This window comes from Canis lupus, chromosome 5, assembly GCF_003254725.2.
Source record: "Canis lupus dingo isolate Sandy chromosome 5, ASM325472v2, whole genome shotgun sequence".
Classification (NCBI taxonomy): Eukaryota; Metazoa; Chordata; class Mammalia; order Carnivora; family Canidae; genus Canis; species Canis lupus.
Window position 1 is genome coordinate 2,729,131 of NC_064247.1, and position 12,052 is coordinate 2,741,182.

Consider the following 12,052-nt stretch of genomic DNA (forward strand, 5'->3'; position numbering starts at 1 on the left):
CAGATTTCTTAAGATTGTATGCCTTCTCTTTATACTGCAATGCACTAGGCCAAGTGCTGACACTTCCCTTTTCCTTTCCCAAGGGCAGGATTAAAGCTCAAGTTTATGAGCTCTTCCTGGCCTGTAGATTTGAGCTATTTTTCTGCACATGCTCACCAGTCATCTACCAAAGCTGACTCTTGCCAATGTTAAGGGTATGCACAGACAACTTGCCATGGGGTGTGAGGGTGTGTGGGTGAGGCATGTGAAATGCTGGGAGTGGGTGTGGGCCAACTGGGGGAATCTATGGATGAAGTATCACAAGAAGCTCATGGCAAGACTTCCTGATGGGAGACTGTGATCAGTTAGTACACTCTGTGCCTTTTTTTTTTTTTTTTGTAATGCCTTCCTAGAGTCCTATCTGCCACTCTTCCAGGTCCCCAATCATGCAGCTCATGGCAGTACTCTGGATGGAATGAGAGAGAAATGGGCCCCATATGGGGAAGATGAGGACTTAGATACTTTTACTTTCCCCTATGGAAGAAATAATGGACTGAGATGGTCTCATTTGGCACTGAGCTGTACTGCTTGGGAAAAATGGTTACATAAGTAAAGTCAAACTTTTCCTCCTATCCTCTCCAAGGCATCTAAACTTGTATTTATAATTCTCATGCTGTGCTAGAACTTCTTTGCCAGAAACCTGAAATTCCATAAGGGCTCTCAATATCATGGTTGATCTAAGATCATGTTCTCTAGAGGCTTCTGGACTTGACTGAGAGGGTCTAGAGCTGGTTCATGGGTCACTGCAAGGTCCAGAGCCAGAACCAAGCTCTGTATGTCTGTTACTTGATGTACAGATGGGTAAGATTCCTTCTGGTTCCTAGGCATATGGTTCTGGATCCCACAGCTTCCACAAAGGTACTTCTGCCTCTGAATGGATACTACACTGCTGTAGAAAGGGGTGGGGGGTGGGGTATGACAAGAACATCTCAGCTATATTGTTGATATCATTCCTCAAGGACTTTTGAAGTAATAGAACCTGGGATTTCTTTGGTAATTTTTCTGTTCATGTGGCTCATCTAAGTTGGTTACCAGATACCTAAAGCTGACAAGTATTCCTGACAAGTATTCCTGAGTTAAACCAGCTTTTATTCCCCAAGTTAACCAAGTGGCCAGGATCTATTGATGCAGCTTGTAGTGAAGAATTGCTCCAGGGGTCTACCAAGCTGCTGCCAGTGATCTGGACTGATGTGTAGTTCAGAACACTATATATCTAACTCAAGGTAATGTGTATTCCTAGGTATAGCCCAATGAGATCATGTTTTTTTTTTTTTTTTTCCTCAAAGTCACAATTATTCTCAGAATGCCTAGCATAAACAGAGGGGTACTGAAACATCCCTTCAAACTTATTTCTTTTCTCCAGATTCTTAGATCTCCAGTTTCTTAGGTTCTTAGCACGAAGACAGGCTATATTGGAGGAATAGAATGAAAGAAGAGAAAATGAGATAAAAGGAAATGTAGAGAAAAAATGCTACTAAAGAAGACATAGGTGAGCTAGGCTAGTGGGTTATTTAATCAGAGAGACTTTCTCATTGATAGTTCAGGGCTATGTCTTAACACTGCCATGTTTGTTAATGAAAGTAGCTTATGCTTCTACTCACAAACTCTGATTTGATGCCTAGAGTTCCGGAGCTCAGATAATCCTATGCCATGGACTCCTCCTGACTGATTATTCTTTTATATTTTTGAAGACAAGGAATGATGAGACATTAATATAGATGCTCCTAGTGTGCCAGTGTTTAGAAGGATGATTCCACATGTGGCTGGGGAAGGAGACAGGTATTAATGCAAAAATGATCAGGAGGCCAGGGTGTCTGACGTATTTGTAAAGCAGCAGTGTTGAGGTACGTGAGAGAATAGCAACAAACACGTTGTAATGAATTTGCTGCCCTTGGGCTGCTGTGATAGAGGGCGATTGCTTCTGACTGGAGAATTACGCCGTGGAATATTGATTTCCTTGTTCAGAACCAGAGCTGGGCAAATGGTTTGCCTGACCCTTTTACACACGTGCTGCACTACTGTTGGCTCAATCAAGTGCTCTGTAGATGAAGAAAGCCTTTCACTCTTGGTGGGGGGCATCGTCTACCCAGAACATGATGAAGAGAATGCTAGTAAGAAGGATGAGTTATCCATTATTCTAGATCGTGGAGGGCCTGGTGAATTCATTTTTATTAAGGAAAATGTCCTGATCACTTTAGGCCTAACAGACACGGGAGAAAACAGTGGCAATTTAATTTCTTGGGCTTTCTGTGGACTGTGAACCATTTGGCTGATGGGAAGAGTCAGAATTACTAGCTAGTACAAATAAAAGCACCAACAAGATTGTTGTTACCTAAACTGGAGTCATTGTCGGAGTAAGGAACAAATTCCGAGAAGTCAGTCAGCAAAAAAGTTTGTAGAAAAAGAGCTTGAGCAATTACATCATTATGGGTTTGATTCCTAAATGATGAGCTTCAATCCATATGGCACTCCCTGGGTGATTCTAGAAGCGGCTGCTTTCTGTTTATTTGATTAAAAATCAAAGCATGCAGGATACAATCCTTATCAAATATATGTGAGAAATGTAAACAGCCTATAAGCGAAATTCAGAGTGAAATGCCACAGTAGGGTTCTTTAACATGGGTTTAGAATAGTCCACAAACCATCTATAACCCTCTAGAGCATTTTATAAGTATTTTTGGAGCATGTGTACTTGCTTGGATGTCTTGTCTCAAGAATATGACTGAGGTTGTTTTCGTCAGAGTCTCCAAGGATAGCTTAACATCCAAAGCTTTGAGAACGGTGGCCTTTTGAATCTGTATTTCCATGCCTGAAAAAGGGGCCCTGCCTACTTGACTGTGAATAGTGATACCTCTTAATATCTCCATAATACCAATTCAAATGTGGACTTCCCGCGTTTCGGGAAATAGATGTGAACTATGGAAGAATGGAGAAGGAAGGTCCAGAGTGTTTCAGACTTGGGAGGCCTTTTAAGACCAGTTTGTACAACATCCATCTCAGCCATTAGGAAATTGAGGCCCTGTAAGGTACGACGACCTGTTGCAGATCTCACTGCACACTCTAGCTCATGTTGGGCTAGAACTCCTCCTTTGGCTTCCTGTTTCGTATCCTCTCGACTCTACCTATACTTATTCCTCAAAAAATGAGGGGAAGTTGACATGCAATAGCATGTGCTACCTTTAATGTGCAAAAGCTGATCGTAGTTTGCCAAGAGCCTGTCTAGCAATGGTGCTCACAGTGATTGGTGAGGAAGGAGGCAGGGCCTCACCTCTACCCTCCAAGAACTTACTGTTGACGCCACAAAGCACGTTTGCTGTGCGTATGTGTAGACCGCCTCCCACATACAGCCTCGGGAATAAGTTGTATCTTTTGAATTTCTTCTCTATTTTATCACTTTATTTTCACTTTTCTTGATTATTAAACTCTAGGATGGACACCTAAAGAATAGAATTTTGTGCTTACCAGACAGCATCTATTACTGTACATCTTAGTTCCTGTCTATCTTCCTTTCCAAGTGGCCATGTACAAATGAGAATAATTGTGGACAGGAATGAAAAGAATGACATGGCACTGTCTTGAATTAGTGACGTGATTGATAAAGCATTTATTTTGTTTCATTTTCTTTCTAACCCCTCCTTCCAAAGGAATACCAAGACTCCCTCACCCATGTGTGTGCTCTATGGCTTGCGCTCTTCTTCCTTTTGCAGTTCACACAGTGCAGGGCATATGGCCTGATGACTTCACCTGATCCTTCCATCAACTTTGCAAATAAACCTTAAGAAGCTGAAGCTTAAGAGAATGGCCAGGAACAAACATTTGGAAAAAGGGACCAGGGAGCATGCAGTTTCCAACACCAAGCTCAGTCTAATCTTTGTCCACTCCCTCTTCTATCTCATGCTCTTCACAGAAGAGTATAAAGGAAGCACAGAGTCTAAGGGGCAGGATGAATGGTGAGGGGCACTCAGTGAACCTAGAATTGAACCAACAATACACAAATATGTCAAATGAGACCTGCACAAATATTTCTGGACCCTTGAGCAGAGCACATATCAGGATGATGTGATATAATTATTAAGAAATCTTATTTGGAGCTCTCTTTTCATCTCTCTCCTGTTATTTTAAAGATGAATCTTGGGTTTAACATGTGCCATCTATGCTAAAGGATGATGTAATTTATTTATTTTTTTAAAGATTTTTAAAATTTATTTATTCATCAGAGAGGATAGAAAGAGAGAGAGAGAGAGAGAGAGAGAGAGAGAGGCAGAGATACAGGCAGAGGAACATGCAGGCTCCATGCAGGGGGCCCGACATGGGACTTGATCCTGGGTCTCCAGGATCACGCCCTGGGCTGAAGGCGGTGCTAAACCACTGAGCCACCCGGGCTGCCAGGATTATGTAATTTAATAATTACAGTAAATTCTTCCCCACACACATGTGCATGCACATACAAGCATACGCGTGTGTGTGCGCACGCCCCCCTACACACACTCCTAGTGAGAACTCTGAGTATTTTGCTTAGCCCCAATATCTTCTATTTTCCTAGACTTTAAGACATATGGCAGTTCATTCTCTTGTTTTACTTGTGTCATACAGAAAGCAAAACTGCACAGCAGCTTGGGGCTAACATCATTTCTTGTTCCAGAAAAAGCCACTGTCTTTTATTAGACAACACAGACAACACTCCTTTCCAGGAGCTGCAGTGTCCATCCCTCAAATTCTCCTTCAGGAGGTACTTTAAAAATCTATAGAAATGGCAGCTTTGATCATGCATGTTCCCTTCTTATAAGCCATCCTGGGAACACAGATAATACATTGGCTCTAGAACTCACCCCAATTACACCTTCCATTGTCATTTATCATAAACACAACTTTCCAAAGTTTTTTCTGCAGAAACCTTGTAAAACCTAAAATTACATGATTGAATTTTAAAGATTGAAAATGTTGAGTGATCCTCCATCAAAACATCTTATGTAAAAGATAAGGAGAATCCAACTAGCTAGCAATAGAATCTGGACTAGTTCTTAATTCTACTGACAAGCAGTTTGGCTCTGTATCCAAAATACTGCACTGATACTTAGAAATTCCAAAAGGAGAGTCACTGGAAGCCAGGTAAATGCCATGGCCACAGCCAACTTGTACTCTAGGAAGTTTTAATCAAATAGGTGTTCTGGCAGAGGCATAATTCATTTTCAAATAATGTTAACAATCCCTGAAGTATATAAATAAATTCATGTACCTTAACAATATATCAGAAGCGATATCTACATTACATGGAAGCTTGCGTGGGGGTAACATCTGCATTCAGAAAATGAAAACCAAACTAAGACTCCTTCATAAAAAATAATGCACCAACACGCTTCAGACATCAATTATAAGAAGTGATCATATCTTGAGCTCAGGAATCGGACAGTCTGCTACAGAAAGCCGTGTTGTTCTAATCATATAATGTGGATAAGATGGGAGAGATATGAAGTCGTGAGGGACAGGGAAATTAGGATGAAGATGCAGAGACTCAGAGATCTCAGTTACTCACAAATCATGGGGATATTAATTTGCATTTATTGCCTTAGAGAAAGATAGAGTTGGACACTCACGGAAATAGCATCTGAATTAAAAGCGGAGAGAGGCAGGGATGGATGCTTTAGAAAGACCTGATTGAGCAGTTTGGAATGATAAAGGAGATACTAACTATACAATCAAACCCCAGTGAGCAAGTTGTGAACCAAATTAGGTCTGGGATTTAGTTTACTTTTTTTTTTTTTTTAAATGCTGGAAAGAGGTATTATTTAGTGCCTCTCTCAGATACCACTAATCTCAGTTCTTTTTCGTTGCTTATCTGATGAAGAGTAAATGGCTGGCATCCGCATATACATCCAGCCATAGAAGCATAAGGGTGTGTGGGCTTATCATGAGCAGGACCAGCTCCTGTGCCACATCGCTCCTTTTGCATAGATTTTCTCCTGTCCTGAGAAGTACCTCAAATCTGTACTATTGTAAGTGTAAAAAAAAAAAAAATTGTGGATATTTTGCTGATCCCAGATTTTACATTTTTTTAAAAAATCAAAAGCACACATTAAAAGGACATTTCTGTGACTGACTGGTGTGACTGTCCTCCCTCCTAAACAGAGATAAACAGTAAAGGTAGGTCGGTCTAGTGAAATGTATCAGATTTTAGTGTTAATTCACTTGCTAACTTATCCCCGGCTTGAGGAACAATAGCTGTCATTCATCATCCCCATCATTATCACCATCCACAGCAACACAAACTTTTGTGGATCATCAACTGTGATTATAGTTCCAGATTTACAAGTTCCACTCATCAGAAGGCCGTCCTTGGACAAGTACTCATAATGCTTCAGGTGAGACATCTGAACCCACTATGGAGAAGAATTATGGGGAAAGATTTAACAACAATTTGTGAGCCATTGCACATCTATGTGGCCAGAAAGCAGCAGACATTTTTGAAAGAAGATGAATGGGCTTCCTCAGGAGTTCTCTTAGAGTGCTTAGGGCTAGAACATTCTTCACCAACCCCTAAAACAGGAGAGACTTTTAATGGGATAAAACCTGCCAGATCAGGGATCCCTAGGTGGCGCAGCGGTTTGGCGCCTGCCTTTGGCCTAGGGCGCGATCCTGGAGACCCAGGATCGAATCCCACATCGGGCTCCCGGTGCATGGAGCCTGCTTCTCCCTCTGCCTGTGTCTCTGCCTCTCTCTCTCTCTCTCTCTCTCTCTCTCTGTGACTATCATAAATAAATAAAATTAAAAAAAAATAAATAACATGAAGTTTACTCTTTAAAAAAAAAAAAAAACCTGCCAGATCTAAATCATGGTTCCCCCAAAGGACATCCCAAAGTTAGGGGGGTAGATGAATCCTAATGTACGACAGTGACTCCAGTACACCTAAAATCCAGGCCAGCCCGTAGGAATGGTCTTCAATCAGTAAATGTATCAAGAAAGAGAACGTCAGACACTATTCAGGATGCTTTTCTATAATGAACAAGAACTCTCTAGCCAAGTTCCTTTTCTTGAAAAGAGACAAGCCTGAGAATTGTCCCTATGAACTCCTAATCAAAGCCATGTCTTCCTGGATTGAACTGTACATCTGGTTAAAGGCCCTTTCTTGTGAGCACATAGACACTCCCTTTAAAGACTGAAATTTAGCAGATGGGGACTCATGTGGCTCACGAAGCAGAAGAGGAAAGGAACTCCCTTCTTAGGCAGGATGGGGGGGGGAAGAGGTTCTCCTATCTGCTGAACCCATCATTCATGCCAAAGCGGCTTCCGTGAGGCCCGTGCTCTTGAATAACCAGAGTTCTAAAGGACTACGAGACAAGAAGGGCTATTGAATTCGCAAATAGGTAAATTCAAGTCTTCCTCATTAATGTCACTTTATTGAGTTGGTTGTGACTGACCGGTTCCTCATGGGAGGATGGCGAAGGGGTGATCTCAAGCATGCTCAGTGAGTATGAAAGAGAAAGTTCTGTTTCAAATGGAGGTCATGTGTCCGCGTGTTCTCTCATCCCAGCGAGCTCAGGGAAGTGTCTCTTTGCAGATGCCTTGGAACATTTTATTCAGAGGTATCTGGGCTCAAATCTGGCAATATGGGAGTTTCCAGGGTTCACTTAAATCCCATGGACCATGACCTGCACATGAATCCACACGCCAGTGTCTACAGCAGTTTCAGGCAACGGAGAACTGGTAAATCCCACCCATCCACTCAGTCTAAGGACACCCAAAGCTCATGCCGTTGCAGTCCTGGGATATAAGGGAGGGGTGACTCCAAAGCAGCCAAATTTATGTGAGTTTGGGCCAGACCGCTCCAGATCACGCTCCTGGGAAGAAGGGGGACTATCCGGCACCTGGTAGTGAGCGTGGAATGTCCAAAGGGCACAGAGAGACCTGAAGTCAACCATCTTTTCTCAATTTTGTTAGTAACACCCAGAAATGAAACTACTCCTTCCTAAACATTGTCTGTCTACCCCCCTCGGGTTGAACTGACACCCGAGGACACAAGTCTAGTAATCCCTGCGTGTTTCAGCTTCGCCCTTATTTCCGCCTCTCAGAGAATCTTCAGCTGCTTATTTAATTCCCAGAATCAATCAGAACAGAGCCACATTATTGGAATACTATTTGGTATTAAAAATCTACTTCTTCCTCTTAATTTGTGACCTGAAGCAAGGTTTCTGGGGTAGGCATGGAGGGAGGAGAGTCCCCAAAACCCCAGTTGATAGAGTTTGGGAATATTTAATACTAACCCACAATGTTTTGTGCTTTTTTTCCCCCTTGTCTTTTCTTTTTGTGATAGCTGCACTTTGCTGCCTTCCAGAAATAATCACCCATTAAAGCCTTTCCGTAACTGGCCTTGACATTTTGCCCAGGACACGAAGCGAGGGGTTTGGACACAAGCAGGATGCTGCAAACCTCGGCCAGCACCTTCTTGAAGGCATTGGAGACACGGTCCTCATGAGGCCCACCCCTCGGCTGCTTCTGTGAGGAGGATGAAGGTGGTTTCCTGAAGCCATCCGTCACCAGAGCACATCCACAGAAGGAACCCACTGGACCCCAAGGAGGGAGCTAAAGAGCAGCAGCGTGAGTCAGACGCCCGTTCTCCTCCACATCTCCCCCCTACAAGCCAGGCAGGCTCTCCTGCCCCTCAGCCCCACCTCCCCCCTGCCCCCCACCCCAGCTTGAGAATGAGGTACCACACCAGGTGAAGAGGGACATGGAACACTTTTTAATGTCAAGTCAGAGACAACCCCTCCCTCCCTTAGCCCCCAATCCCACTTTCCCTCATCACATCCAGGACCCCTCCCCGAGGCCTCTCCCGTTCCCAGACTTCGGGGGAGGAAAAAAAAAAAAAAGGTTATCTAAAAACTGCATTTTTTTTCTCTTTCATACACACGCACACAAAGGTGGGAAATTAAATAAAATGAACCGAGAGGACTCAATTCTCCAGTAGTCACAAAGGCATCAGAGATTCCCATAATGGGCTAAAGCAAGTGGTTACTGACTGTTTAGTTGGTTCAGTTGCTTGCTGTTTGCTCACGCCCCGAGGCATGATGGAGAAGCCAGGCCTCCTGTCAAGGGCCTTCGCCTACGAGAGCCACACCTGGAAAAGATGCTGCGCCTGGTATTAGTGTTTTGTTTTGTTCTGTTTTGTTTCTTTTTTCACTTTTTATAAATGTCTCTGACGTGTAAATAACCCAAGAAAATAAAAAGGCAGGAGCTGATTACACAATTACCAGTAAACTCTATCATCTTTTAGAAGATCAACACACAGCTAACGCCATATACAGCATGCAGTAATGTCTGAGAAAGGACCCTGCTGAGAAATAAAATGGCTAGAACTCTAACAAAAAAAATATATGTATATATATACTGTATAATATATGCCATCAAAAGAAGCATAGCCAACAAACTCAGGATACAGTGCGGATCACCCTTCCATTTCTAAACAGCAGGTAGAAGCATAGTATTGTCTGCATTAAATGCCAGAATAAGGAGAAATCTGTAGCGCTGGTGGAGATGTTGGTTAAATCGTATGTGTTTTTTTGGTGGATTTGACATATCCTCACCGGGTGGTTAATGCCCGGTGTGTGGTCCACCAGTTGTAAACCTAGTTAAGAAGTACACTATCTTTAATGTTTAACAATCATACTTCTCTTCACCCCTTTCATTTGTGTATTTTTTTTAGTCTCGTCTTGTTTTTGCACTAAATTCTAGACTCATATCAGAAAATATAATTAATAAAATTAATAATGAACCAGAATCCCTTATTTAATCCATGGTGTCCATGTAGTAAAACGAAAACCCCCCAAAAAAAAAAAAAAAAAAAAAAGAAGGTTTAACGATATCTTTTTGTGATTGTTGATTGTGGGATTGTTGTAGCTGTCAGGCTGTCTTGTTTAGTTTCCTTTTTCTTTATTTTTTTTTTCCTTGAATTTTGCACTTTGTCACACACACAACAGTGGCACAGTCTCTGAAAGGAGCCACAGCGGCACATCCGGGCCTGCACGACTCACTCTGTTCGTCTCTATTGAATTTGGGATGGCCTGCTCCAGAATTTTCCTTGCTGGGGGCACGGTAAGGGGCAGAGTGGCTGAGCCCGGCCCACCCTGGTCACAAACAGGTCACGATGCAGCTGTGGGTTGGTCCAAAGGCCGGTGTGCCTTCCTTCTGTTGGGGCAGAGAAAGAAAACTCAGCTGTGCCTACGGATCTGCAAGGCCTGCGAGCCGGATTTTCAATTTCCCTTTGAAAACGTGTTTTCCCAAAGTGTTCTTTGTTCCCCTCCCTCGAATTTGTGTCCCATTAGGCTGTTTCTTGGAATTTCGTTGGATTCTAGCTCATAAGGAACGGGGGTGCTCTGGTCGCTGTCGGAGTTGCCGTTGCTGTGGGGTGGGTGGTTGCTGTGGCAGCAGCTTCTCCCGGGGGGGACGTGGCGCTCGCATCAAAACTTGAGGAGTAGGTGCAAGACCAGGAGAGGTAGCAGCCAGATGCAGCCTGCCCTCCGCGACGTCCCGTTATTCACTTCGCTGACTGCGCCTGGGCCTGTGGAGAGAGCACACTGGTCACGGCCAGCAGCGGCTCTGCCTCTGGGGAGGCGACCCTCTCCCTGCCACATGTCGTGGGCCGGCCCTGCACACGAGGCCGGGGAGGGGCGCTGCCCTGGGTGCACCCTTCTGCAGCTTGGGACCCCCAGATGCATGCTCCCCGCCGGCCAGGGGAGGCGGGGAGGCTCGGGTGACAGTGGCCTCACCCCCCGCCCGTGCTGAGGCCCTGCCTTGGGTCACGCTCAAGAAGACAGCACACTGATGGATGGTGGACAGAGAGCTGCCAGGCAGCGAGACCCGGTACCGTGTGCGTCTCCATCTGCCCACTACTGAGCGGTGTCTGCCCAGAAACACCCGGAGGCCCCCAGCTGCCACCCGGTGCACCAGGGAGGCCACATGGCCTATCCCGTGCCACCGCGGCCCCGAGCACCTGGCCTCTTTGTCATGTGGACGAGGTCTTGGCGGACCTAGCTAGTGTCCTGCGCCCTAAAGGGGTCGAGGTGGTGAGGGGCTCCTGCAGGTGAGGGGAGGCTTGCGTGGACGCGGGCCGCCGGCAGGTGCACAGGAGGGGACAGGACGGGACGGGCCACGTGCGGGGTGCAAGAAAGCAGGGAGGTGCCTGACGGGTCCCAGCACTTTCCCGATGGCTTGAAACATAAGCTTTCTGGCCAATGGCGCCTGCGACACACGGGGCCAGGAGTGGTGACCAGCAGGCTGCGTTAGGAGCCCCACATGGGCTGGGGACCCAGTGCGGGCACCTCCTCAGCCTGGGCTGGCTCTGGAGCGCTCCGTGGCGCGGATCAGACAGAGGGACTTAGTGCAGCTGCCCCCAAGGACACGTCCTCACAGATGCCAAAACACCAGGTCAGACCCCTCTGCCCGCCTGAGTCGGATGCCGCAGAGCTTCCAGACACGCCGCTGGCCCATGTGGAGCAGCCTGAAGCCAGCCTTCGGGCCGCCGCGGGGGTCTTCAGCACATGCTGGGGCCCCTGGCCTGGAGGCACTGCCATCTAATTTTACTTCCTAGACCCTTGGGGCAAATCTCTGGTTCTGGGCCAGGGGCTCAAGGGACGGTCCCGAGCTTGAGAGGTACCGTGTGCCCTAACCTCGTGTCCGCGGCCAGGTGGTGCCTGCGCTCAGGAAGTGCTGGGCGCGGCCTTCTGGGCGGCACAAAGTACAGGCCCGCCCCGGGCCGCCCTCCTCCCCTCGGCCCACGCAGGCTACAGGTGACAGGAGCACTCCTGAGCTCCAGGGACTTGCGTCTCAGTCTGGGAGATGCTCGTCTCTAACCGCTGCTCACTGACTGGCTCTGTCCTGGAAAATCTGGCCAGCGCGCTCCGGTGCACGGGCCGTCAGGACCCCCGGGTCACGGGCAGCTGTGTTTTCCGCAGGGCACCCTTCCGGAGCCCGGCAGGGAAGCGCGGCCTTCTCGGCTGAGGCTGTGTGTCCCATGCCCCGA

The 12,052-nt window shown here is 46.1% G+C and overlaps 2 protein-coding genes across 7 annotated transcripts in view; one reads left to right on the forward strand and one right to left on the reverse strand.

Moving 5' to 3' along the window:
- Nucleotides 1-9,855, forward strand: part of OPCML (opioid binding protein/cell adhesion molecule like) — a 1,085,315-nt gene extending 1,075,460 nt beyond the window's left edge. The window contains exon 7 of the mRNA XM_049109746.1: nt 8,348-9,855. Coding sequence (XP_048965703.1) covers nt 8,348-8,385 — 38 coding nt within the window. The 3' untranslated portion in view covers nt 8,386-9,855. The remainder of the gene's footprint in view (nt 1-8,347) is intronic.
- The window catches only part of NTM (neurotrimin), a 940,510-nt gene continuing 932,072 nt past the window's right edge, over nt 3,615-12,052 (reverse strand). For all 6 annotated transcript variants that reach the window (XM_025464869.3, XM_049109742.1, XM_049109745.1 and 3 more), the window contains 2 exons: nt 6,853-10,591; nt 3,615-6,606 (listed from right to left, as the gene is read on the reverse strand). In XM_025464869.3, the coding sequence (XP_025320654.1) occupies nt 10,491-10,591 (101 nt within the window). In that variant the 3' untranslated portion in view covers nt 3,615-6,606; nt 6,853-10,490. The remainder of the gene's footprint in view (nt 6,607-6,852; nt 10,592-12,052) is intronic.